This window comes from Oncorhynchus masou, unplaced genomic scaffold (assembly GCF_036934945.1).
Source record: "Oncorhynchus masou masou isolate Uvic2021 unplaced genomic scaffold, UVic_Omas_1.1 unplaced_scaffold_1450, whole genome shotgun sequence".
Classification (NCBI taxonomy): domain Eukaryota; kingdom Metazoa; phylum Chordata; class Actinopteri; order Salmoniformes; family Salmonidae; genus Oncorhynchus; species Oncorhynchus masou.
In genome coordinates this window covers 13,603-38,393 of record NW_027004476.1, presented here as the reverse complement: position 1 = coordinate 38,393, position 24,791 = coordinate 13,603, and the positions used below count along the sequence as shown (strand labels likewise).

Sequence of the window (24,791 nt, the reverse complement as noted above, 5' to 3'; positions counted from 1 at the left end):
GACTTATTTCCATATATGAAGTGTAACTTAGTAAAAATCTTTGAAATGGTTGCATGTTGCGTTTCTATTTTGGTTCAGTGTAGTTAAATCATGATTATATTTGACTGATATAATACCAACAACAGGTTAGACGGGTCCATTTATTTATTTGGTTATTTTTCTGACAAAAGGCTGTATCATAAATAACTACTCATTATTATTATTTTTTTACATCAGTCACAGTCAATATACCCACAATGCATCAGGAATTTGATGCTCTGGAACCCTGGGTCCCGCCCCTCTTCTGGCCTCCTCTTCCATCCCCTTCTCTTCTCCATCCTAGACATCTGATAACGGGATGTAAACGTGGTGTATTCTGTTTTCTCCTGTCCAGTCGTTTCACTGTAGAAGACAGACAGGAGTTAGAGAAGAGGATTTCAATGTAGAAGACAGAGAGGAGTTAGAGAGGAGGATTTCAGTGTAGAAGACAGAGAGGAGTTAGAGAAGAGGATTTCAGTGTAGAAGACAGAGAGGAGTTAGAGAGGAGGATTTCAGTGTAGAAGACAGAGAGGAGTTAGAGAGGAGGATTTCAGTGTAGAAGACAGAGAGGAGTTAGAGAGGAGGATTTCAGTGTAGAAGACAGAGAGGACGTAGAGAGGAGGATTTCAGTGTAGAAGACAGAGAGGAGTTAGAGAGGAGGATTTCAGTGTAGAAGACAGAGAGGAGTTAGAGAGGAGGATTTCAGTGTAGAAGACAGAGAGGACGTAGAGAGGAGGATTTCAGTGTGGAAGACAGAGAGGAGTTGGGGGGGGGGGGTCCATACCTGAGAGAATAGGTAGTGATTTTACTTGATAAAGGACATGTAAACACTCAAACTGGACAGTTTTATCTCCATCTCTTCATTCAAAGACTCGATCATGGACATTCTTACTGACAGTTGTAGCGATCTTGCATGATGTATTATTGTCTCTACCTTCTTGCCCTTTGTGCTGTTGTCTGTGCCCATTTCATCATGTGTTCTCTGACATACACTCACTAAAGATCTAAACCCTGACAATAAAAAAAAGATCCCTTCCTGGGTGAAACGGGCTACCCCAGGATGTAAATCATGCGCACCCTGGAACGAGGCTGGTTAACAGATACGGCAGTATTGTGGGATCCTGTATTTTACATTATAGCCATTACCATATATATATATATATATATATATATATATATATATGATTAAATATTATCTGATGTTGGCTGTGTGGAGTATCTGCATTTGTGCACTTGAGCATCATCATGAGAGTAAACAACTGCTTGCTACATCTACTTGCCTGTTTGTGTGTGTGACAAGAACTGAGTAACATGGTGTGACCTGAATGTTGCAAAACTGTAGATAACAGCCCAGCAGATGCTTTGTCCTTGTGTTTGTATGTAACAATATTGAGCACATGGTGTGACTTGCTGTATCTTACAAAGTTGTGGTTGATCAGGTATAGGGAGGGGTGGTCATCATGAGGTTTAACTGAGATGGAAAAATACTGAACAACACAATAGCAGGAACTGAGCAACTATTATAACTCGGCTGTGATACCAGAACAGTAAGGATCTATACATCGACGGTGGGAGGACTCCAAGAAGCGCCAAGAGGCGGGGACGTCTAAACCACGCTCAGCCTCTACTGTGATAGGCCAACAGACGGGCTGGGACAATGTCTATCACAGTTTAAGAACAGCTGTTTACGTACATCCTGTCAGCTCCCTGTTCTGCCCTGCGTGGTATTACAGAGAGCCCGTACATACGAAAGTTGCATTTGCCATTTTTTACTTAGCTAATAAAAAATACATAGTATACAATTGGTGACTCATTGTTATATTTATCCTGATACCAGATTCAAATTTATGCAACTCAAACAGTATGTTGAGTTTTCCTTTTCTTCGGAGTGATGAAGGACTGGCTGGCTTGTGGGTCAAAAAGTAAAATAACATTAAAAACCTTTTAAATACCGCTCCCCCCCCCCAGAAAAACACTTCCCTTTTCGTCCTCATGCTAACTAGCAGTATTCACAACAGCCATCATGAAATGACATGTTTGTGTTGAACAACAAAAGAGCTGATTGGCTGACGCATGAGGATAAATATGGCAGTTTTCCCCAAAACAAGTAGTGTGAATTTTTTATTTTAATTTAACCTTTTTTTAACTAGGCAAGTCAGTTAAGAACAAATTTTTATTTTCAATGACGGCCTGGGAACAGTGGGTTAACTGCATTTGGAGTACGGTGGCTTATCCCATTGCATTACCCTTTTCCAGCCCATATCTCACACTCGCTCAATGGGGAGCTTAATGTAACCATGGTTGCATTCTGACCCCAGTGCAGTTCTGTGTAAACAAGCTATCGGGTCGGCATCTTCTAGCAAGTTCACATCCAGACTCTCTCAGAGATCGATTAGTCGGCCTTTTAACCCCCCTCCAGGTCAAATGTTAGAGTTCAACCTGCCCGCCTTCTGGAGGCAGGAGAAACAAGATGGCAGATCAACAAGACAAACGGGACTTGTCTTAGTTAATCTAACTTTTCCCACTGTTGATTTCTACACATTAAAAATATATACAATTAGCTAGACAAAGCAATCTAGCTCCCACGCCTTTTTATGGTTGATATATCAGCTCCTTAAAGCTAGATTTCACAGATTAGCTGATTGCTAACTGCCGTTAGACAGCTAAGCTAGGCTAGGCTAAGCTAGCTTGTTTCTGTCTGGTCGGAGCGGGGTTAGACTGCTAGGCTAGCTAGCTTGTTTCTGTCTGGTCGGAGCGTAGTGAGACCTGCCATCATGCAGGACCTGATAGCCACCGTGGACCACATCAAGTTTGATCTAGAGATAGCTGTGGAGCAGCAGCTGGGGGCTCAGCCTCTCCCTTTCCCCGGGATGGACAGTAAGTAGTCGCTACTTACTAAGTTAGCCAGTTAGCTAGGTACTGTTGTAGTTTTAGCATGGTAGCTAAGCTAACTTCTTAACTGGTTTTATTGTTAGGTGTTTTTGCAGAGTTTGAAGATTATGTATTGTAACTTCCTGTGTCTGCAGAGTCCGGGGCTGCTGTGTGTGAGTTCTTCATGAGAGCAGCCTGTCTCAAAGGTCAGAGTATTATTGGTGATGAGTTCTCTCTATGTGACGACTACAGCCTCTTACAAGTGTGTGTGTCTGCTGGGGGATGTGTGTATAAACTGATCTGTAAGTGTCTGTGTGTAAATGTATTTAATGAATTGACTAGTGTGTGTGTGGATAGGAACTGACCCAGTGTGTGTGGATAGGAACTGACCCAGTGTCTGTGTGTGTGCATAGGAACTGACCCAGTGTGTGTGTGGATAGGAACTGACCCAGTGTGTGTGTGGATAGGAACTGACCCAGTGTGTGTGGATAGGAACTGACCCAGTGTGTGTGGATAAGAACTGACCCAGTGTGTGTGTGTGTGGATAGGAACTGACCCAGTGTCTGTGTGTGTGGATAGGAACTGACCCAGTGTGTGTGGATAGGAACTGACCCAGTGTGTCTGTGTGTGTGGATAGGAACTGACCCAGTGTCTGTGGATAGGAACTGACCCAGTGTCTGTGGATAGGAACTGACCCAGTGTGTGTGTGTGGATAGGAACTGACCCAGTGTGTGTGTGTGTGGATAGGAACTGACCCAGTGTGTGTGTGTGTGGATAGGAACTGACCCAGTGTGTGTGGATAGGAACTGACCCAGTGTGTGTGGATAAGAACTGACCCAGTGTGTGTGTGTGTGGATAGGAACTGACCCAGTGTCTGTGTGTGTGGATAGGAACTGACCCAGTGTGTGTGGATAGGAACTGACCCAGTGTGTCTGTGTGTGTGGATAGGAACTGACCCAGTGTCTGTGGATAGGAACTGACCCAGTGTCTGTGGATAGGAACTGACCCAGTGTGTGTGTGTGGATAGGAACTGACCCAGTGTGTGTGTGTGGATAGGAACTGACCCAGTGTGTGTGTGTGGATAGGAACTGACCCAGTGTGTGTGTGTGTGGATAGGAACTGACCCAGTGTGTGTGGATAGGAACTGACCCAGTGTGTGTGGATAGGAACTGACCCAGTGTGTGTGTGTGTGGATAGGAACTGACCCAGTGTCTGTGTGTGTGGATAGGAACTGACCCAGTGTGTGTGTGTGTGTGGATAGGAACTGACCCAGTGTCTGTGGATAGGAACTGACCCATTGTCTGTGGATAGGAACTGACCCAGTGTGTGTGTGTGGATAGGAACTGACCCAGTGTGTGTGTGTGGATAGGAACTGACCCAGTGTGTGTGTGTGGATAGGAACTGACCCAGTGTGTGTGTGTGTGGATAGGAACTGACCCAGTGTCTGTGTGTAGGGACTGACCCAGTGTGTGTGTGTGGATAGGAACTGACCCAGTGTGTGTGTATGTGGATAGGAACTGACCCAGTGTGTGTGTGTGGATAGGAACTGACCCAGTGTCTGTGTGTGTGGATAGGAACTGACCCAGTGTGTGTGGATAGGAACTGACCCAGTGTCTGTGTGTATGTGGATAGGAACTGACCCAGTGTGTGTGTATGTGGATAGGAACTGACCCAGTGTGTGTGGATAGGGACTGACCCAGTGTGTGTGGATAGGGACTGACCCAGTGTGTGTGTGTGGATAGGAACTGACCCAGTGTGTGTGTGTGTGTGGATAGGAACTGACCCAGTGTGTGTGTGTGTGTGGATAGGAACTGACCCAGTGTGTGTGTGTGTGTGTGGATAGGAACTGACCCAGTGTGTGTGTGTGGATAGGAACTGACCCAGTGTGTGTGTGTGTGTGGATAGGAACTGACCCAGTGTGTGTGTGTGTGTGGATAGGAACTGACCCAGTGTGTGTGTGTGTGGATAGGAACTGACCCAGTGTGTGTGTGTGTGGATAGGAACTGACCCAGTGTGTGTGTGTGTGGATAGGAACTGACCCAGTGTGTGTGTGTGTGGATAGGAACTGACCCAGTGTGTGTATGTGGATAGGAACTGACCCAGTGTGTGTGGATAGGGACTGACCCAGTGTGTGTGGATAGGGACTGACCCAGTGTGTGTGTGTGGATAGGAACTGACCCAGTGTGTGTGTGTGTGGATAGGAACTGACCCAGTGTGTGTGTGTGTGGATAGGAACTGACCCAGTGTGTGTGTGTGTGTGGATAGGAACTGACCCAGTGTCTGTGGATAGGAACTGACCCAGTGTGTGTGGATAGGAACTGACCCAGTGTGTGTGTGTGGATAGGAACTGACCCAGTGTGTGTGTGTGGATAGGAACTGACCCAGTGTGTGTGTGTGTGGATAGGAACTGACCCAGTGTGTGTGTGTGTGGATAGGAACTGACCCAGTGTCTGTGTGTAGGGACTGACCCAGTGTGTGTGTGTGGATAGGAACTGACCCAGTGTGTGTGTATGTGGATAGGAACTGACCCAGTGTGTGTGTGTGGATAGGAACTGACCCAGTGTCTGTGTGTGTGGATAGGAACTGACCCAGTGTCTGTGTGTGTGGATAGGAACTGACCCAGTGTCTGTGTGTGTGGATAGGAACTGACCCAGTGTGTGTGGATAGGAACTGACCCAGTGTGTGTGTGTATGTGGATAGGAACTGACCCAGTGTGTGTGTATGTGGATAGGAACTGACCCAGTGTGTGTGGATAGGGACTGACCCAGTGTGTGTGGATAGGGACTGACCCAGTGTGTGTGTGTGTGGATAGGAACTGACCCAGTGTGTGTGTGTGTGTGGATAGGAACTGACCCAGTGTGTGTGTGTGTGTGGATAGGAACTGACCCAGTGTGTGTGTGTGGATAGGAACTGACCCAGTGTGTGTGTGTGGATAGGAACTGACCCAGTGTGTGTGTGTGTGGATAGGAACTGACCCAGTGTGTGTGTGTGTGGATAGGAACTGACCCAGTGTGTGTGTGTGTGGATAGGAACTGACCCAGTGTGTGTGTGTGTGGATAGGAACTGACCCAGTGTGTGTGTGTGTGGATAGGAACTGACCCAGTGTGTGTGTGTGTGGATAGGAACTGACCCAGTGTGTGTGGATAGGAACTGACCCAGTGTGTGTGTGTGTGGATAGGAACTGACCCAGTGTGTGTGGATAGGAACTGACCCAGTGTCTGTGTGTGGATAGGAACTGACCCAGTGTCAGTGTGTGTGGATAGGGACTGACCCAGTGTGTGTGGATAGGAACTGACCCAGTGTCTGTGTGTGTGGATAGGAACTGACCCAGTGTGTGTGTGGATAGGAACTGACCCAGTGTCTGTGTGTGTGTGGATAGGAACTGACCCAGTGTCTGTGTGTGTGGATAGGAACTGACCCAGTGTGTGTGGATAGGAACTGACCCAGTGTGTGTGTGTGTGGATAGGAACTGACCCAGTGTCTGTGTGTGTGGATAGGAACTGACCCAGTGTCAGTGTGTGTGGATAGGAACTGACCCAGTGTGTGTGATTAGGAACTGACCCAGTGTGTGTGGATAGGAACTGACCCAGTGTGTGTGTGTGGATAGGAACTGACCCAGTGTGTGTGTGTGGATAGGAACTGACCCAGTGTGTGTGTGGATAGGAACTGACCCAGTGTGTGTGTGTGGATAGGAACTGACCCAGTGTGTGTGTGTGGATAGGAACTGACCCAGTGTGTGTGTGTGGATAGGAACTGACCCAGTGTGTGTGTGTGTGTGGATAGGAACTGACCCAGTGTGTGTGTGTGGATAGGAACTGACCCAGTGTGTGTGTGTGTGGATAGGAACTGACCCAGTGTGTGTGTGTGTGTGGATAGGAACTGACCCAGTGTCTGTGTGTGTGGATAGGAACTGACCCAGTGTCTGTGGATAGGAACTGACCCAGTGTGTGTGTGTGTGGATAGGAACTGACCCAGTGTCTGTGTGTGTGGATAGGAACTGACCCAGTGTCTGTGGATAGGAACTGACCCAGTGTCTGTGTGTGTGGATAGGGACTGACCCAGTGTGTGTGATTAGGAACTGACCCAGTGTCAGTGTGTGTGGATAGGAACTGGCCCAGTGTGTGTGGATAGGAACTGACCCAGTGTGTGTGGATAGGAACTGACCCAGTGTGTGTGGATAGGAACTGACCCAGTGTGTGTGGATAGGAACTGACCCAGTGTCTGTGTTGCTGCAGGTGGTATGTGTCCGTTCCGTCACATCAGTGGGGAGAAGACGGTGGTGTGTAAACACTGGCTCAGAGGACTCTGTAAGAAGGGAGACCAGTGTGAGTTCCTCCACGAGTACGACATGACCAAGATGCCCGAGTGTTACTTCTACTCCAAGTTCGGTATGTCGCTGGGGGTTATTTCACCTTTTATTGAACTAGTCCGTTCAGAACAATTTCTTATTTTACAATGACGGCCTACTGCGGGGGCCTGGGATTAAACATACAAATCTGATAACTGTCTACTGCAGTGCCCCCCCCATCTGTATCATCTGTATCGGCTAACTGTCTACTGGTGCCTCCCCCATCTGTATCGGCTAACTGTCTACTGGTGCCTCCCCCATCTGTATCTGCTAACTGTCTACTGCAGTGCCCCCCCCATCTGTATCGGCTAACTGTCTACTGGTGCCTCCCCCATCTGTATCTGCTAACTGTCTACTGCAGTGCCCCCCATCTGTATCTGCTAACTGTCTACTGCAGTGCCCCCCCCCATCTGTATCTGCTAACTGTCTACTGGTGCCTCGCCCATCTGTATCTGCTAACTGTCTACTGGTGCCTTCCCCCCCATCTGTATCTGCTAACTGTCTACTGGTGCCTTCCCCCCCATCTGTATCTGCTAACTGTCTACTGGTGCCTTCTCCCATCTGTATCTGCTAACTGTCTACTGGTGCCTTCCCCCCATCTGTATCTGCTAACTGTCTACTGGTGCCTTCCCCCCCATCTGTATCTGCTAACTGTCTACTGGTGCCTTCCCCCCCATCTGTATCTGCTAACTGTCTACTGGTGCCTCTCCCATCTGTATCTGCTAACTGTCTACTGGTGCCTTCCCCCCCATCTGTATCTGCTAACTGTCTACTGGTGCCTTCCCCCCCATCTGTATCTGCTAACTGTCTACTGGTGCCTTCCCCCCCATCTGTATCTGCTAACTGTCTACTGGTGCCTCTCCCATCTGTATCTGCTAACTGTCTACTGGTGCCTCTCCCATCTGTATCTGCTAACTGTCTCCTGGTGCCTCTCCCATCTGTATCGGCTAACTGTCTACTGGTGCCTCTACCATCTGTATCGGCTAACTGTCTACTGGTGCCTCTACCATCTGTATCGGCTAACTGTCTACTGGTGCCCCCCCATCTGTATCTGCTAACTGTCTACTGGTGCCCCCCATCTGTATCTGCTAACTGTCTACTGGTGCCTCTCCCATCTGTATCTGCTAACTGTCTACTGGTGCCCCCCCATCTGTATCTGCTAACTGTCTACTGGTGCCTCTCCCATCTGTATCTGCTAACTGTCTACTGGTGCCTCTCCCATCTGTATCTGCTAACTGTCTACTGGTGCCTCTCCCATCTGTATCGGCTAACTGTCTACTGGTGCCCCCCCATCTGTATCTGCTAACTGTCTACTGGTGCCTCTCCCATCTGTATCTGCTAACTGTCTCCTGGTGCCTCTCCCATCTGTATCGGCTAACTGTCTCCTGGTGCCTCTCCCATCTGTATCTGCTAACTGTCTCCTGGTGCCTCTCCCATCTGTATCGGCTAACTGTCTACTGGTGCCTCTACCATCTGTATCGGCTAACTGTCTACTGGTGCCTCTACCATCTGTATCGGCTAACTGTCTACTGGTGCCCCCCCATCTGTATCTGCTAACTGTCTACTGGTGCCCCCCATCTGTATCTGCTAACTGTCTCCTGGTGCCTCCCCCATCTGTATCTGCTAACTGTCTACTGGTGCCCCCCCATCTGTATCTGCTAACTGTCTACTGGTGCCTCTCCCATCTGTATCTGCTAACTGTCTACTGGTGCCTCTCCCATCTGTATCTGCTAACTGTCTACTGGTGCCTCTCCCATCTGTATCGGCTAACTGTCTACTGGTGCCCCCCCCATCTGTATCTGCTAACTGTCTACTGGTGCCTCTCCCATCTGTATCTGCTAACTGTCTCCTGGTGCCTCTCCCATCTGTATCGGCTAACTGTCTCCTGGTGCCTCTCCCATCTGTATCGGCTAACTGTCTACTGGTGCCTCTCCCATCTGTATCGGCTAACTGTCTCCTGGTGCCTCTCCCATCTGTATCGGCTAACTGTCTCCTGGTGCCTCTCCCATCTGTATCGGCTAACTGTCTCCTGGTGCCTCTACCATCTGTATCGGCTAACTGTCTCCTGGTGCCTCTCTCCCATCTGTATCGGCTAACTGTCTCCTGGTGCCTCTACCATCTGTATCGGCTAACTGTCTCCTGGTGCCTCTACCATCTGTATCGGCTAACTGTCTCCTGGTGCCTCTACCATCTGTATCGGCTAACTGTCTCCTGGTGCCCCCCCATCTGTATCGGCTAACTGTCTACTGGTGCCTCTCCCATCTGTATCGGCTAACTGTCTCCTGGTGCCTCTCCCATCTGTATCGGCTAACTGTCTCCTGGTGCCTCTACCATCTGTATCGGCTAACTGTCTCCTGGTGCCTCTCTCCCATCTGTATCGGCTAACTGTCTCCTGGTGCCTCTCCCATCTGTATCTGCTAACTGTCTACTGGTGCCCCCCCATCTGTATCGGCTAACTGTCTACTGCAGTGCCCCCCCCCTCCCCATCATCTGTATCTGCTAACTGTCTACTGGTGCCTTCCCCCCATCTGTATCTGCTAACTGTCTACTGGTGCCTCCCCCATCTGTATCTGCTAACTGTCTCCTGGTGCCTTCTCCCCATCTGTATCTGCTAACTGTCTACTGGTGCCTCTCCCATCTGTATCTGCTAACTGTCTACTGGTGCCCCCCCATCTGTATCTGCTAACTGTGTCTCTGTGTGTCTAGGAGAGTGCAGTAACAAGGAGTGTCCGTTCCTCCACATCGACCCAGAGTCTAAGATCAAAGACTGTCCCTGGTATGACAGAGGCTTCTGCAAACATGGTACATCCTCTCTCACTCTCTCTCACTCTCTCACTCACTCACTCACTCACTCACTCACTCACTCACTCACTCACTCACTCACTCACTCACTCACTCACTCACTCACTCACACTGCCCCAGCACGAAGAGACTAAACCAACCGATGGTTCACAGCAGCAGGTGTCTCTTCTTCCTCAGAACATCAACTGTCATTTCCTGTTCACTTCCTGATGATTCTACACGTTGAATCTCCTCCCTCCCCTCTCTCCCTCCCTTCTTTCCTCCCTCTCTCCCTCTCTTCTTTCCTTCCTCTCTCCCTCTCTTCTTTCCTTCCTCTCTCCCTCTCCTCCCTCCCTCCCTCCCTCCCTCCCTCCCTCCCTCCCTCCCTCCCTCCCTCCCTCCCCTCCCTCCCTCCCTCCCTCCCTCCCTCTCTCTCTCCCTTGCCCCTGTTCCTCTCTCTCTCTGTCTCTCTCTCTGTCTCTCTCTCTGTCTCTCTCTGTCTCTCTCTCTCTCTCTCTCTGTCTCTCTCTCTCTGTCTCTGTCTCTGTCTCTCTCTCTGTCTCTCTCCTCTCTCTGTCTCTCTCTCTCCCTCTCTCTCTGTCTCTCTCTCTCTCTCTCTCTCTGTCTCTCTCTGTCTCTCTCTGTCTCTCTCTCTGTCTCTGTCTCTCTCTCTGTCTCTCTCCTCTCTCTCTCTCTCTCTCCTCCCTCTCCTCCCTCTCTCTCTCCTCCCTCTCCTCCCTCTCTCTCTCCCTCCTCCACAGGTCCAGACTGTAGACATCGCCACACCAGAAGAGTAATCTGTATGAACTACTTGGTTGGTTTCTGTCCAGAGGGCCGGTCCTGTAAATTCATGCAGTGAGTTTATTCTCTTATTCAATCTGTTTAATATTCACCTTTTATAACCTCTACTGCAGAGGTATTCAACTGTTACCCTGGTCTGGGATACTGTAGAGGTATTCAACTGTTACCCTGGTCTGGGATACTGTAGAGGTATTCAACTGTTACCCTGGTCTGGGATACTGTAGAGGTATTCAACTGTTACCCTGGTCTGGGATACTGCAGAGGTATTCAACTGTTACCCTGCCTGGTCTGGGATACTGTAGAGGTATTCAACTGTTACCCTGGTCTGGGATACTGCAGAGGTATTCAACTGTTACCCTGGTCTGGGATACTGTAGAGGTATTAAACTGTTACCCTGGTCTGGGATACTGCAGAGGTATTCAACTGTTACCCTGGTCTGGGATACTGCAGAGGTATTCAACTGTTACCCTGCCTGGTCAGGGATACTGCAGAGGTATTCAACTGTTACCCTGGTCTGGGATACTGCAGAGGTATTCAACTGTTACCCTGGTCTGGGATACTGTAGAGATATTCAACTGTTACCCTGCCTGGTCTGGGATACTGTAGAGGTATTCAACTGTTACCCTGGTCTGGGATACTGCAGAGGTATTCAACTGTTACCCTGGTCTGGGATACTGTAGAGGTATTCAACTGTTACCCTGGTCTGGGATACTGTAGAGGTATTCAACTGTTACCCTGCCTGGTCTGGGATACTGTAGAGGTATTCAACTGTTACCCTGGTCTGGGATACTGTAGAGGTATTCAACTGTTACCCTGGTCTGGGATACTGCAGAGGTATTCAACTGTTACCCTGGTCTGGGATACTGCAGAGGTATTCAACTGTTACCCTGGTCTGGGATACTGCAGAGGTATTCAACTGTTACCCTGGTCTGGGATACTGTAGAGGTATTCAACTGTTACCCTGCCTGGTCTGGGATACTGCAGAGGTATTCAACTGTTACCCTGGTCTGGGATACTGTAGAGGTATTCAACTGTTACCCTGGTCTGGGATACTGTAGAGGTATTCAACTGTTACCCTGGTCTGGGATACTGCAGAGGTATTCAACTGTTACCCTGCCTGGTCTGGGATACTGCAGAGGTATTCAACTGTTACCCTGGTCTGGGATACTGTAGAGGTATTCAACTGTTACCCTGCGTGGTGAATAGCAGTGGAACTGGCTTGAGTTCCAGATTAGAATTTGAGGTAACACCCCTCCATCCTGAGTAGCACCTCTTGGTCATATTTATATCCTCTCTGAATCCAGGAGGAGGTAATACTACAGTAACCATAATCCTCTCTGATTCTGAGCCCTCTCAGAGCCCTCTGGGTCATGTGGTGCACTGTAAAAGTCATAGCATTTAGGACGCAGGCCAGAATAATGAGTGTGTTTTCTGCAGCCCGCGGTTTGAGCTGCCGATGGGAGCCACAGAACAGCCTCCTCTACCAGCACAGATACTGGGTCACCAGAAGGTAGGACACACAGTCGCTCTCTCACCCCGTCTCTCTCTCTCGCCCCATCTATCTCTCTCTCTCGCCCTGTCTCTCTCTCTCTCTCGCCCTGTCTCTCTCTCTCTCTCTCACCCCGTCTCTCACTCTCCCCCCGTCTCCCTCTCTCTCTCACCCCGTCTCCCTCTCTCTCTCACCCCGTCTCCCTCTCTCTCTCGCCCCGTCTCTCTCTCTCTCGCCCCGTCTCTCTCTCGCCCCGTCTCCCTCTCTCTCTCGCCCCGTCTCCCTCTCTCTCTCGCCCCGTCTCCCTCTCTCTCGCCCCGTCTCCCTCTCTCTCTCGCCCCGTCTCCCTCTCTCTCTCGCCCCGTCTCCCTCTCGCCCCGTCTCCCTCTCGCCCCGTCTCCCTCTCGCCCCGTCTCCCTCTCTCTCTCGCCCCGTCTCCCTCTCGCCCCGTCTCCCTCTCTCTCTCGCCCCGTCTCCCTCTCTCTCTCTCGCCCCGTCTCTCTCTCTCTCGCCCCGTCTCTCTCTCTCTCGCCCCGTCTCTCTCTCGCCCCGTCTCTCTCTCTCTCTCGCCCCGTCTCTCTCTCTCTCTCGCCCCGTCTCTCTCTCTCGCCCCGTCTCTCTCTCTCTCTCGCCCCGTCTCTCTCTCTCTCTCGCCCCGTCTCTCTCTCTCTCAACCCGTCTCTCTCTCTTGCTCTCTCTCTCTCTTGCTCTCTCTCTCGCCTCGTCTCTCTCGCCCGTCTCTCTCTCTCGCCCGTCTCTCTCTCTCTCGCCCGTCTCTCTCTCTCTCTCGCCCCGTCTCTCTCTCTCTCTCTCTCGCCCCATCTCTCTGTCTCTGTCTCTCTCTCTCTCTCTCTATACTTCGCTCTTTATATTCAACATAATTTATGTTTCTTTCCTCTCTACCTGTCCTCGTCCAAGCCGTTGCCTTCGCTTGGCCGCTCGTCCCTGTCACTCATCCAGCTGACCAATCCTGGGGGAGGTGCAGGTCCTCACCAGCATCAACACCATCAACGCCAGCCATACTCCTCTGGTCCCAGCATGCATCAGCACCACAACAACATGGGAGGAGGGAACAGGGGTCCACGCCCACTAGACCAGGTCACCTGCTACAAGGTAAACAGAGACCACGCACGCGCACACACACACACACACGCGCGTCTGTCACACAGCTCCCAACCTGTTTCAATATACGTGTGTTTGTGTCAGGCTGGGAGTCAATCTATTTGTTGGTCCACAATGCAATGTTTCAGCATTCACAGTAAAAGCTGTAGAGTTCATTCTGAAATCGCCTTTTAAAAGCCACATTGTGGACAACCAGCCTCCATCTCTGTGAGTAACACTTCTCTCTCTGTCTCTCTCTCTCTTTCTGTCTCTCTCTCTCTGTCTCTTTCTGTCTCTCTCTCTCTCTCTCTCTCTCTCTCTCTCTCTCTCTGTCTCTCTCTGTCTGTCTCTCTCTCTCTGTCTCTCTCTCTCTGTCTCTCTCTCTCTGTCTCTCTCTTTCTGTCTCTCTCTGTCTCTCTCTCTCTGTCTGTCTCTCTCTCTCTCTCTGTAGTGTGGTGAGAAGGGCCACTATGCCAATAAATGCACCAAAGGACATCTGGCCTTCCTCAGTGGACAGTAACTCTCTCACAACCCCGTGGTTGGACTCAGTTCAGCTGGAAGACAGCGGAGAGCAGAGCACAACGTCTGTAGATTGAGATGCTATTTTGAAAACTTCCAAGTCCTTCGCTGAGTCCCCAGGAACCCTGGACCTCTGGACAGACAGACATGTTTCTAGATTGGACAGACAGACATGTTTCTAGATTGGACAGACAGACCTGTTTCTAGATCGGCCGGACAGACCTGTTTCTAGATCGGCCGGACAGACCTGTTTCTAGATCGGCCAGACAGACATGTTTCTAGATCGGCCAGACAGACATGTTTCTAGATCGGACAGACAGACATGTTTCTAGATCAGACAGACATGTTTCTAGATCAGACAGACCTGTTTCTAGATCGGCCAGACAGACATGTTTCTAGATCGGCCAGACAGACATGTTTCTAGATCGGACAGACAGACATGTTTCTAGATCAGACAGACATGTTTCTAGATCAGACAGACATGTTTCTAGATCAGACAGACATGTTTCTAGATCGGACGGACAGACCTGTTTCTAGATTGGACGGACAGACCTGTTTCTAGATTGGACGGACAGACCTGTTTCTAGATTGGACGGACAGACCTGTTTCTAGATTGGACGGACAGACCTGTTTCTAGATTGGACGGACAGACCTGTTTCTAGATTGGACGGACAGACCTGTTTCTAGATTGGACGGACAGACCTGTTTCTAGATTGGACGGACAGACCTGTTTCTAGATTGGACGGACAGACCTGTTTCTAGATTGGACGGACAGACCTGTTTCTAGACTGGACAGACAGACCTGTTTCTAGATTGGACAGACAGACCTGTTTCTAGGCTGGACGGACAGACCTGTTTCTAGACTGGACGGGCAGACCTGTTTCTAGACTGGACGGGCAGACCTGTTTCTAGACTGGACGGACAGACCTGTTTCTAGATTGGACGGACAGACCTGTTTCTAGACTGGACGGACAGACGTGTTTCTAGACTGGACGGACAGACCTGTTTCTAGGCTGGACAGACAGACCTGTTTCTAGATTGGACAGACAGACAGACCTGTTTCTAGATTGGACAGACAGACAGACCTGTTTCTAGATTGGACAGACGGACAGACCTGTTTCTAGACTGGACGGACAGACCTGTTTCTAGACTGGACGGACAGACCTGTTTCTAGGCTGGACGGACAGACCTGTTTCTAGATCAGACAGACCTGTTTCTAGACTGGACGGACAGACCTGTTTCTAGACTGGACGGGCAGACCTGTTTCTAGACTGGACGGGCAGACCTGTTTCTAGACTGGACGGACAGACAGACGTGTTTCTAGACTGGACGGACAGACCTGTTTCTAGACTGGACAGACAGACAGACCTGTTTCTAGATTGGACAGACAGACCTGTTTCTAGGCTGGACGGACAGACCTGTTTCTAGACTGGACGGGCAGACCTGTTTCTAGACTGGACGGGCAGACCTGTTTCTAGATTGGACGGACAGACCTGTTTCTAGATTGGACGGACAGACCTGTTTCTAGGCTGGACGGACAGACAGACCTGTTTCTAGATTGGACAGACAGACAGACCTGTTTCTAGATTGGACAGACGGACAGACCTGTTTCTAGACTGGACGGACAGACCTGTTTCTGGACTGGACGGACAGACCTGTTTCTAGGCTGGACGGACAGACCTGTTTCTAGATCAGACAGACCTGTTTCTAGACTGGACGGACAGACCTGTTTCTAGACTGGACGGACAGACCTGTTTCTAGGCTGGACGGACAGACCTGTTTCTAGATCAGACAGACCTGTTTCTAGACTGGACGGACAGACCTGTTTCTAGACTGGACGGGCAGACCTGTTTCTAGACTGGACGGACAGACAGACGTGTTTCTAGACTGGACGGACAGACGTGTTTCTAGACTGGACGGACAGACCTGTTTCTAGATTGGACGGACAGACCTGTTTCTAGACTGGACGGACAGACCTGTTTCTAGATTGGACGGACAGACCTGTTTCTAGATTGGACGGACAGACCTGTTTCTAGACTGGACGGACAGACCTGTTTCTAGACTGGACAGACAGACAGACCTGTTTCTAGATTGGACAGACAGACCTGTTTCTAGGCTGGACGGGCAGACCTGTTTCTAGACTGGACGGGCAGACCTGTTTCTAGGCTGGACGGACAGACCTGTTTCTAGACTGGACGGACAGACCTGTTTCTAGATTGGACGGACAGACCTGTTTCTAGACTGGACGGACAGACCTGTTTCTAGACTGGACGGACAGACCTGTTTCTAGACTGGACGGACAGACCTGTTTCTAGACTGGACAGACAGACCTGTTTCTAGACTGGACGGACAGACAGACGTGTTTCTAGACTGGACGGACAGACCTGTTTCTAGGCTGGACAGACAGACCTGTTTCTAGACTGGACGGACAGACCTGTTTCTAGACTGGACGGACAGACCTGTTTCTAGACTGGACGGACAGACCTGTTTCTAGACTGGACAGACAGACCTGTTTCTAGACTGGACGGACAGACGTGTTTCTAGGCTGGACGGACAGACGTGTTTCTAGGCTGGACGGACAGACGTGTTTCTAGACTGGACGGACAGACCTGTTTCTAGATTGGACGGACAGACCTGTTTCTAGGCTGGACGGACAGACCTGTTTCTAGATCAGACAGACCTGTTTCTAGACTGGACGGACAGACCTGTTTCTAGACTGGACGGACAGACCTGTTTCTAGACTGGACGGACAGACCTGTTTCTAGGCTGGACGGACAGACCTGTTTCTAGACTGGACGGACAGACCTGTTTCTAGACTGGACAGACAGACCTGTTTCTAGACTGGACGGACAGACGTGTTTCTAGGCTGGACGGACAGACGTGTTTCTAGACTGGACGGACAGACCTGTTTCTAGATTGGACGGACAGACCTGTTTCTAGGCTGGACGGACAGACCTGTTTCTAGATCAGACAGACCTGTTTCTAGACTGGACGGACAGACCTGTTTCTAGACTGGACGGACAGACCTGTTTCTAGGCTGGACGGACAGACCTGTTTCTAGGCTGGACGGACAGACCTGTTTCTAGACTGGACGGACAGACCTGTTTCTAGACTGGACGGACAGACCTGTTTCTAGGCTGGACGGACAGACCTGTTTCTAGATCGGACGGACACATGTTTCTAGATTGGACAGACAGACATGTTTCTAGATCGGACAGACAGACCTGTTTCTAGATCGGACAGACACATGTTTCTAGATTGGACAGACAGACATGTTTCTAGATTGGACGGACAGACATGTTTCTAGATTGGACGGACAGACCTGTTTCTAGGCTGGACAGACAGACCTGTTTCTAGACTGGACGGGCAGACCTGTTTCTAGACTGGACGGGCAGACCTGTTTCTAGACTGGACGGGCAGACCTGTTTCTAGACTGGACGGACAGACCTGTTTCTAGACTGGACGGACAGACCTGTTTCTAGACTGGACGGACAGACCTGTTTCTAGATCAGACAGACCTGTTTCTAGACTGGACGGACAGACCTGTTTCTAGACTGGACGGACAGACCTGTTTCTAGACTGGACGGACAGACCTGTTTCTAGACTGGACAGACAGACCTGTTTCTAGATCGGACAGACAGACCTGTTTCTAGATCGGACAGACACATGTTTCTAGATCGGACAGACAGACAGACATGTTTCTAGATCGGACAGACAGACATGTTTCTAGATTGGACAGACAGACATGTTTCTAGATTGGACAGACAGACATGTTTCTAGATTGGACGGACAGACATGTTTCTAGATTGGACGGACAGACATGTTTCTAGATCGGACAGACAGACATGTTTCTAGACTGGACAGACAGACCTGTTTCTAGATCGGACAGACAGACCTGTTTCTAGATCGGACAGACAGACATGTTTCTAGATCGGACAGACAGACATGTTTCTAGATCGGACAGACACATGTTTCTAGATCGGACAGACAGACATGTTTCTAGATCGGACAGACAGACATGTTTCTAGATCGGACAGACAGACATGTTTCTAGACTGGACCGACAGACCGGTTTCTAGATTGGACAGACAGACCCTTTTTCTAGATTGGACAGTGCTTCTGACGCTTTGATCAAATCCTTCTGTTGGATTAACTTTTATCCCCGAGACACTTTAGGGGACCCAAGCTGGGATTGGTACTTCTATCCATACAATTCTGTCAGATAGCTTCATGTGCTTCGGGGAGTGTAGAGGAAGCGTGTAACCGAGCCAACCGTGGTTTATCTGAAGCCTTGATTTGGGTCATCCATGGACTCAAACGTTGTTGAACGATTCGAGGTTTCGATCAACGTATTGGAACCATATCCGATCTTCTTGTATGTGAGTGAAGAGACTAGTATCCATTCTAACCCAGGGTCTGAGCTGTTGTTCATCCTGAAGACTCCATTTTACTGGCTTCAGACTCAACCTTCAATGAAGTGAAATAGAACTCTTGAGCTGTGATGTTGCTGTGTTGGATCCTTTCACAGCCTTTTCCCCCCGGAGGAGGAGGAGGTGAGATCTGTGTTGCCTTTTGTAGATTACACACAATTTCAGTATGTTCTAGTTTTGTAAAAAATACAATAAACCTGTCCAGGTCAGTCTCCTGTTCCTCCTGGTCTAGTCTGTTAAATACAATAAACCTGTTCCTCCTGGTCTGTTAAATACAATAAACCTGTTCCTCCTGGTCTAGTCTGTTAAATACAATAAACCTGTTCCTCCTGGTCTGTTAAATACAATAAACCTGTTCCTCCTGGTCTAGTCTGTTAAATACAATAAACCTGTTTCTCCTGGTCTAGTCTGTTAAATACAATAAACCTGTTCCTCCTGGTCTGTTAAATACAATAAACCTGTTCCTCCTGGTCTAGTCTGTTAAATACAATAAACCTGTTCCTCCTGGTCTAGTCTGTTAAATACAATAAACCTGTTCCTCCTGGTCTGTAAAATACAATAAACCTGTTCCTCCTGGTCTGGTCTGTTAAATACAATAAACCTGTTCCTCCTGGTCTAGTCTGTTAAATACAATAAACCTGTTCCTCCTGGTCTGGTCTGTTAAATACAATAAACCTGTTCCTCCTGGTCTAGTCTGTTAAATACAATAAACCTGTTCCTCCTGGTCTAGTCTGTTAAATACAATAAACCTGTTCCTCCTGGTCTGTAAAATACAATAAACCTGTTCCTCCTGGTCTAGTCTGTTAAATACAATAAACCTGTTCCTCCTGGTCTAGTCTGTTAAATACAATAAACCTGTTCCTCCTGGTCTGTTAAATACAATAAACCTGTTCCTCCTGGTCTGGTCTGTTAAATACAATAAACCTGTTCCTCCTGGTCTGTTAAATACAATAAACCTGTTCCTCCTGGTCTGGTCTGTTAAATACAATAAACCTGTTCCTCCTGGTCTAGTCTGTTAAATACAATAAACCTGTTCCTCCTGGTCTGGTCTGTTAAATACAATAAACCTGTTCCTCCTGGTCTAGTCTGTTAAATACAATAAACCTGTTCCTCCTGGTCTAGTCTGTTAAATACAATAAACCTGTTCCTCCTGGTCTGGTCTGTAAAATACAATAAACCTGTTCCTCCTGGTCTAGTCTGTTAAATACAATAAACCTGTTCCTCCTAGTCTGGTCTGTTAAATACAATAAACCTGTTCCTCCTAGTCTGTTAAATACAATAAACCTGTTCCTCCTGGTCTAGTCTGTTAAATACAATAAACCTGTTCCTCCTGGTCTAGTCTGTTAAATACAATAAACCTGTTCCTCCTGGTCTAGTCTGTTAAATACAATAAACCTGTTCCTCCTGGTCTGTTAAATACAATAAACCTGTTCCTCCTGGTCTAGTCTGTTAAATACAATAAACCTGTTCCTCCTGGTCTAGTCTGTTAAATACAATAAACCTGTTCCTCCTGGTCTGGTCTGTTAAATACAATAAACCTGTTCCTCCTGGTCTAGTCTGTTAAATACAATAAACCTGTTCCTCCTGGTCTAGTCTGTTAAATACAATAAACCTGTTCCTCCTGGTCTGGTCTGTTAAATACAATAAACCTGTTCCTCCTGGTCTAGTCTGTTAAATACAATAAACCTGTTCCTCCTGGTCTAGTCTGTTAAATACAATAAACCTGTTCCTCCTGGTCTGTTAAATACAATAAACCTGTTCCTCCTGGTCTAGTCTGTTAAATACAATAAACCTGTTCCTCCTGGTCTAGTCTGTTAAATACAATAAACCTGTTCCTCCTGGTCTGTTAAATACAATAAACCTGTTCCTCCTGGTCTAGTCTGTTAAATACAATAAACCTGTTCCTCCTGGTCTGTTAAATACAATAAACCTGGTCCTCCTGGTCTGTTAAATACAATAAACCTGTTCCTCCTGGTCTAGTCTGTTAAATACAATAAACCTGTTCCTCCTGGTCTAGTCTGTTAAATACAATAAACCTGTTCCTCCTGGAATGTTAAATACAATAAACCTGTTCCTCCTGGTCTGGTCTGTTAAATACAATAAACCTGTTCCTCCTGGTCTGTTAAATACAATAAACCTGTTCCTCCTGGTCTAGTCTGTTAAATACAATAAACCTGTTCCTCCTGGTCTGTTAAATACAATAAACCTGTTCCTCCTGGTCTGTTAAATACAATAAACCTGTTCCTCCTGGTCTAGTCTGTTAAATACAATAAACCTGTTCCTCCTGGTCTGTTAAATACAATAAACCTGTTCCTCCTGGTCTGGTCTGTTAAATACAATAAACCTGTTCCTCCTGGTCTAGTCTGTTAAATACAATAAACCTGTTCCTCCTGGTCTAGTCTGTTAAATACAATAAACCTGTTCCTCCTGGTCTAGTCTGTTAAATACAATAAACCTGTTCCTCCTGGTCTGTTAAATACAATAAACCTGTTCCTCCTAGTCTGGTCTGTTAAATACAATAAACCTGTTCCTCCTGGTCTAGTCTGTTAAATACAATAAACCTGTTCCTCCTGGTCTAGTCTGTTAAATACAATAAACCTGTTCCTCCTGGTCTGGTCTGTTAAATACAATAAACCTGTTCCTCCTGGTCTGGTCTGTTAAATACAATAAACCTGTTCCTCCTGGTCTAGTCTGTTAAATACAATAAACCTGTTCCTCCTGGTCTGGTCTGTTAAATACAATAAACCTGTTCCTCCTGGTCTGTTAAATACAATAAACCTGTTCCTCCTGGTCTGTTAAATACAATAAACCTGTTCCTCCTGGTCTGTTAAATACAATAAACCTGTTCCTCCTGGTCTAGTCTGTTAAATACAATAAACCTGTTCCTCCTGGTCTAGTCTGTTAAATACAATAAACCTGTTCCTCCTGGTCTGTTAAATACAATAAACCTGTTCCTCCTGGTCTGGTCTGTTAAATACAATAAACCTGTTCCTCCTGGTCTGTTAAATACAATAAACCTGTTCCTCCTGGTCTAGTCTGTTAAATACAATAAACCTGTTCCTCCTGGTCTGGTCTGTTAAATACAATAAACCTGTTCCTCCTGGTCTGGTCTGTTAAATACAATAAACCTGTTCCTCCTGGTCTAGTCTGTTAAATACAATAAACCTGTTCCTCCTGGTCTGTTAAATACAATAAACCTGTTCCTCCTGGTCTAGTCTGTTAAATACAATAAACCTGTTCCTCCTGGTCTGTTAAATACAATAAACCTGTTCCTCCTGGTCTAGTCTGTTAAATACAATAAACCTGTTCCTCCTGGTCTAGTCTGTTAAATACAATAAACCTGTTCCTCCTGGTCTGGTCTGTTAAATACAATAAACCTGTTCCTCCTGGTCTGGTCTGTTAAATACAATAAACCTGTTCCTCCTGGTCTAGTCTGTTAAATACAATAAACCTGTTCCTCCTAGTCTGTTAAATACAATAAACCTGTTCCTCCTGGTCTAGTCTGTTAAATACAATAAACCTGTTCCTCCTGGTCTAGTCTGTTAAATACAATAAACCTGTTCCTCCTGGTCTAGTCTGTTAAATACAATAAACCTGTTCCTCCTGGTCTAGTCTGTTAAATACAATAAACCTGTTCCTCCTGGTCTAGTCTGTTAAATACAATAAACCTGTTCCTCCTGGTCTAGTCTGTTAAATACAATAAACCTGTTCCTCCTGGTCTGTTAAATACAATAAACCTGTTCCTCCTGGTCTGGTCTGTTAAATACAATAAACCTGTTCCTCCTGGTCTGTTAAATACAATAAACCTGTTCCTCCTGGTCTGTTAAATACAATAAACCTGTTCCTCCTGGTCTAGTCTGTTAAATACAATAAACCTGTTCCTCCTGGTCTGGTCTGTTAAATACAATAAACCTGTTCCTCCTGGTCTGTTAAATACAATAAACCTGTTCCTCCTGGTCTAGTCTGTTAAATACAATAAACCTGTTCCTCCTGGTCTAGTCTGTTAAATACAATAAACCTGTTCCTCCTGGTCTGTTAAATACAATAAACCTGTTCCTCCTGGTCTAGTCTGTTAAATACAATAAACCTGTTCCTCCTGGTCTAGTCTGTTAAATACAATAAACCTGTTCCTCCTGGTCTGTTAAATACAATAAACCTGTTCCTCCTGGTCTGGTCTGTTAAATACAATAAACCTGTTCCTCCTGGTCTAGTCTGTTAAATACAATAAACCTGTTCCTCCTGGTCTGTTAAATACAATAAACCTGTTCCTCCTGGTCTAGTCTGTTAAATACAATAAACCTGTTCCTCCTGGTCTAGTCTGTTAAATACAATAAACCTGTTCCTCCTGGTCTAGTCTGTTAAATACAATAAACCTGTTCCTCCTGGTCTGGTCTGTTAAATACAATAAACCTGTTCCTCCTGGTCTAGTCTGTTAAATACAATAAACCTGTTCCTCCTGGTCTGGTCTGTTAAATACAATAAACCTGTTCCTCCTGGTCTAGTCTGTTAAATACAATAAACCTGTTCCTCCTGGTCTGGTCTGTTAAATACAATAAACCTGTTCCTCCTGGTCTGGTCTGTTAAATACAATAAACCTGTTCCTCCTGGTCTAGTCTGTTAAATACAATAAACCTGTTCCTCCTGGTCTGGTCTGTTAAATACAATAAACCTGTTCCTCCTGGTCTGTTAAATACAATAAACCTGTTCCTCCTGGTCTGTTAAATACAATAAACCTGTTCCTCCTGGTCTAGTCTGTTAAATACAATAAACCTGTTCCTCCTGGTCTGGTCTGTTAAATACAATAAACCTGTTCCTCCTGGTCTGTTAAATACAATAAACCTGTTCCTCCTGGTCTAGTCTGTTAAATACAATAAACCTGTTCCTCCTGGTCTGGTCTGTTAAATACAATAAACCTGTTCCTCCTGGTCTGGTCTGTTAAATACAATAAACCTGTTCCTCCTGGTCTAGTCTGTTAAATACAATAAACCTGTTCCTCCTGGTCTGTTAAATACAATAAACCTGTTCCTCCTGGTCTAGTCTGTTAAATACAATAAACCTGTTCCTCCTGGTCTGTTAAATACAATAAACCTGTTCCTCCTGGTCTAGTCTGTTAAATACAATAAACCTGTTCCTCCTGGTCTAGTCTGTTAAATACAATAAACCTGTTCCTCCTGGTCTGGTCTGTTAAATACAATAAACCTGTTCCTCCTGGTCTGGTCTGTTAAATACAATAAACCTGTTCCTCCTGGTCTAGTCTGTTAAATACAATAAACCTGTTCCTCCTAGTCTGTTAAATACAATAAACCTGTTCCTCCTGGTCTAGTCTGTTAAATACAATAAACCTGTTCCTCCTGGTCTAGTCTGTTAAATACAATAAACCTGTTCCTCCTGGTCTAGTCTGTTAAATACAATAAACCTGTTCCTCCTGGTCTAGTCTGTTAAATACAATAAACCTGTTCCTCCTGGTCTAGTCTGTTAAATACAATAAACCTGTTCCTCCTGGTCTGTTAAATACAATAAACCTGTTCCTCCTGGTCTGTTAAATACAATAAACCTGTTCCTCCTGGTCTAGTCTGTTAAATACAATAAACCTGTTCCTCCTGGTCTGGTCTGTTAAATACAATAAACCTGTTCCTCCTGGTCTAGTCTGTTAAATACAATAAACCTGTTCCTCCTGGTCTGGTCTGTTAAATACAATAAACCTGTTCCTCCTGGTCTGTTAAATACAATAAACCTGTTCCTCCTGGTCTAGTCTGTTAAATACAATAAACCTGTTCCTCCTGGTCTAGTCTGTTAAATACAATAAACCTGTTCCTCCTGGTCTGTTAAATACAATAAACCTGTTCCTCCTGGTCTAGTCTGTTAAATACAATAAACCTGTTCCTCCTGGTCTAGTCTGTTAAATACAATAAACCTGTTCCTCCTGGTCTGTTAAATACAATAAACCTGTTCCTCCTGGTCTAGTCTGTTAAATACAATAAACCTGTTCCTCCTAGTCTGTTAAATACAATAAACCTGTTCCTCCTGGTCTAGTCTGTTAAATACAATAAACCTGTTCCTCCTGGTCTGTTAAATACAATAAACCTGTTCCTCCTGGTCTGGTCTGTTAAATACAATAAACCTGTTCCTCCTGGTCTGGTCTGTTAAATACAATAAACCTGTTCCTCCTGGTCTAGTCTGTTAAATACAATAAACCTGTTCCTCCTGGTCTGTTAAATACAATAAACCTGTTCCTCCTGGTCTAGTCTGTTAAATACAATAAACCTGTTCCTCCTGGTCTAGTCTGTTAAATACAATAAACCTGTTCCTCCTGGTCTAGTCTGTTAAATACAATAAACCTGTTCCTCCTGGTCTAGTCTGTTAAATACAATAAACCTGTTCCTCCTGGTCTGTTAAATACAATAAACCTGTTCCTCCTGGTCTAGTCTGTTAAA

At 46.8% G+C, this 24,791-nt stretch overlaps 1 protein-coding gene across 2 annotated transcripts; it reads left to right on the top strand.

The window, feature by feature from the left end:
* Nucleotides 1-2,454: 2,454 nt before the first annotated feature.
* LOC135530883 (cleavage and polyadenylation specificity factor subunit 4-like) lies at nucleotides 2,455-14,161 on the top strand. 2 transcript variants are annotated; one of them, XM_064959054.1, is made up of 8 exons: nucleotides 2,455-2,895; nucleotides 3,045-3,095; nucleotides 7,125-7,277; nucleotides 9,944-10,039; nucleotides 10,780-10,873; nucleotides 12,257-12,329; nucleotides 13,227-13,421; nucleotides 13,861-14,161. In XM_064959054.1, the coding sequence occupies exons 1-8, from the start codon at nucleotides 2,793-2,795 to the stop codon at nucleotides 13,927-13,929; spliced, it is 834 nt and encodes a 277-aa protein (XP_064815126.1). In that variant the 5' UTR covers nucleotides 2,455-2,792; the 3' UTR covers nucleotides 13,930-14,161. The 2 variants fall into 2 exon arrangements, with proteins under 2 accessions (XP_064815126.1, XP_064815127.1); XM_064959055.1 differs by lacking the exons at nucleotides 2,455-2,895; nucleotides 3,045-3,095 and adding an exon at nucleotides 3,157-3,191 and having other exon boundaries at nucleotides 13,861-14,160.
* Nucleotides 14,162-24,791: the final 10,630 nt, after the last annotated feature.

Coding starts and splice junctions, on each gene's coding strand:
- LOC135530883 (XM_064959054.1), top strand. CDS start 2,793: ATGCAGGACCTGATAGCCACCGTGGACCACATCAAGTTTGATCTAGAG. Junction 3,096..7,124: donor GAGAGCAGCCTGTCTCAAAG/GTCAGAGTATTA, acceptor GTGTTGCTGCAG/GTGGTATGTGTCCGTTCCGT. Junction 10,040..10,779: donor CAGAGGCTTCTGCAAACATG/GTACATCCTCTC, acceptor CCTCCTCCACAG/GTCCAGACTGTAGACATCGC.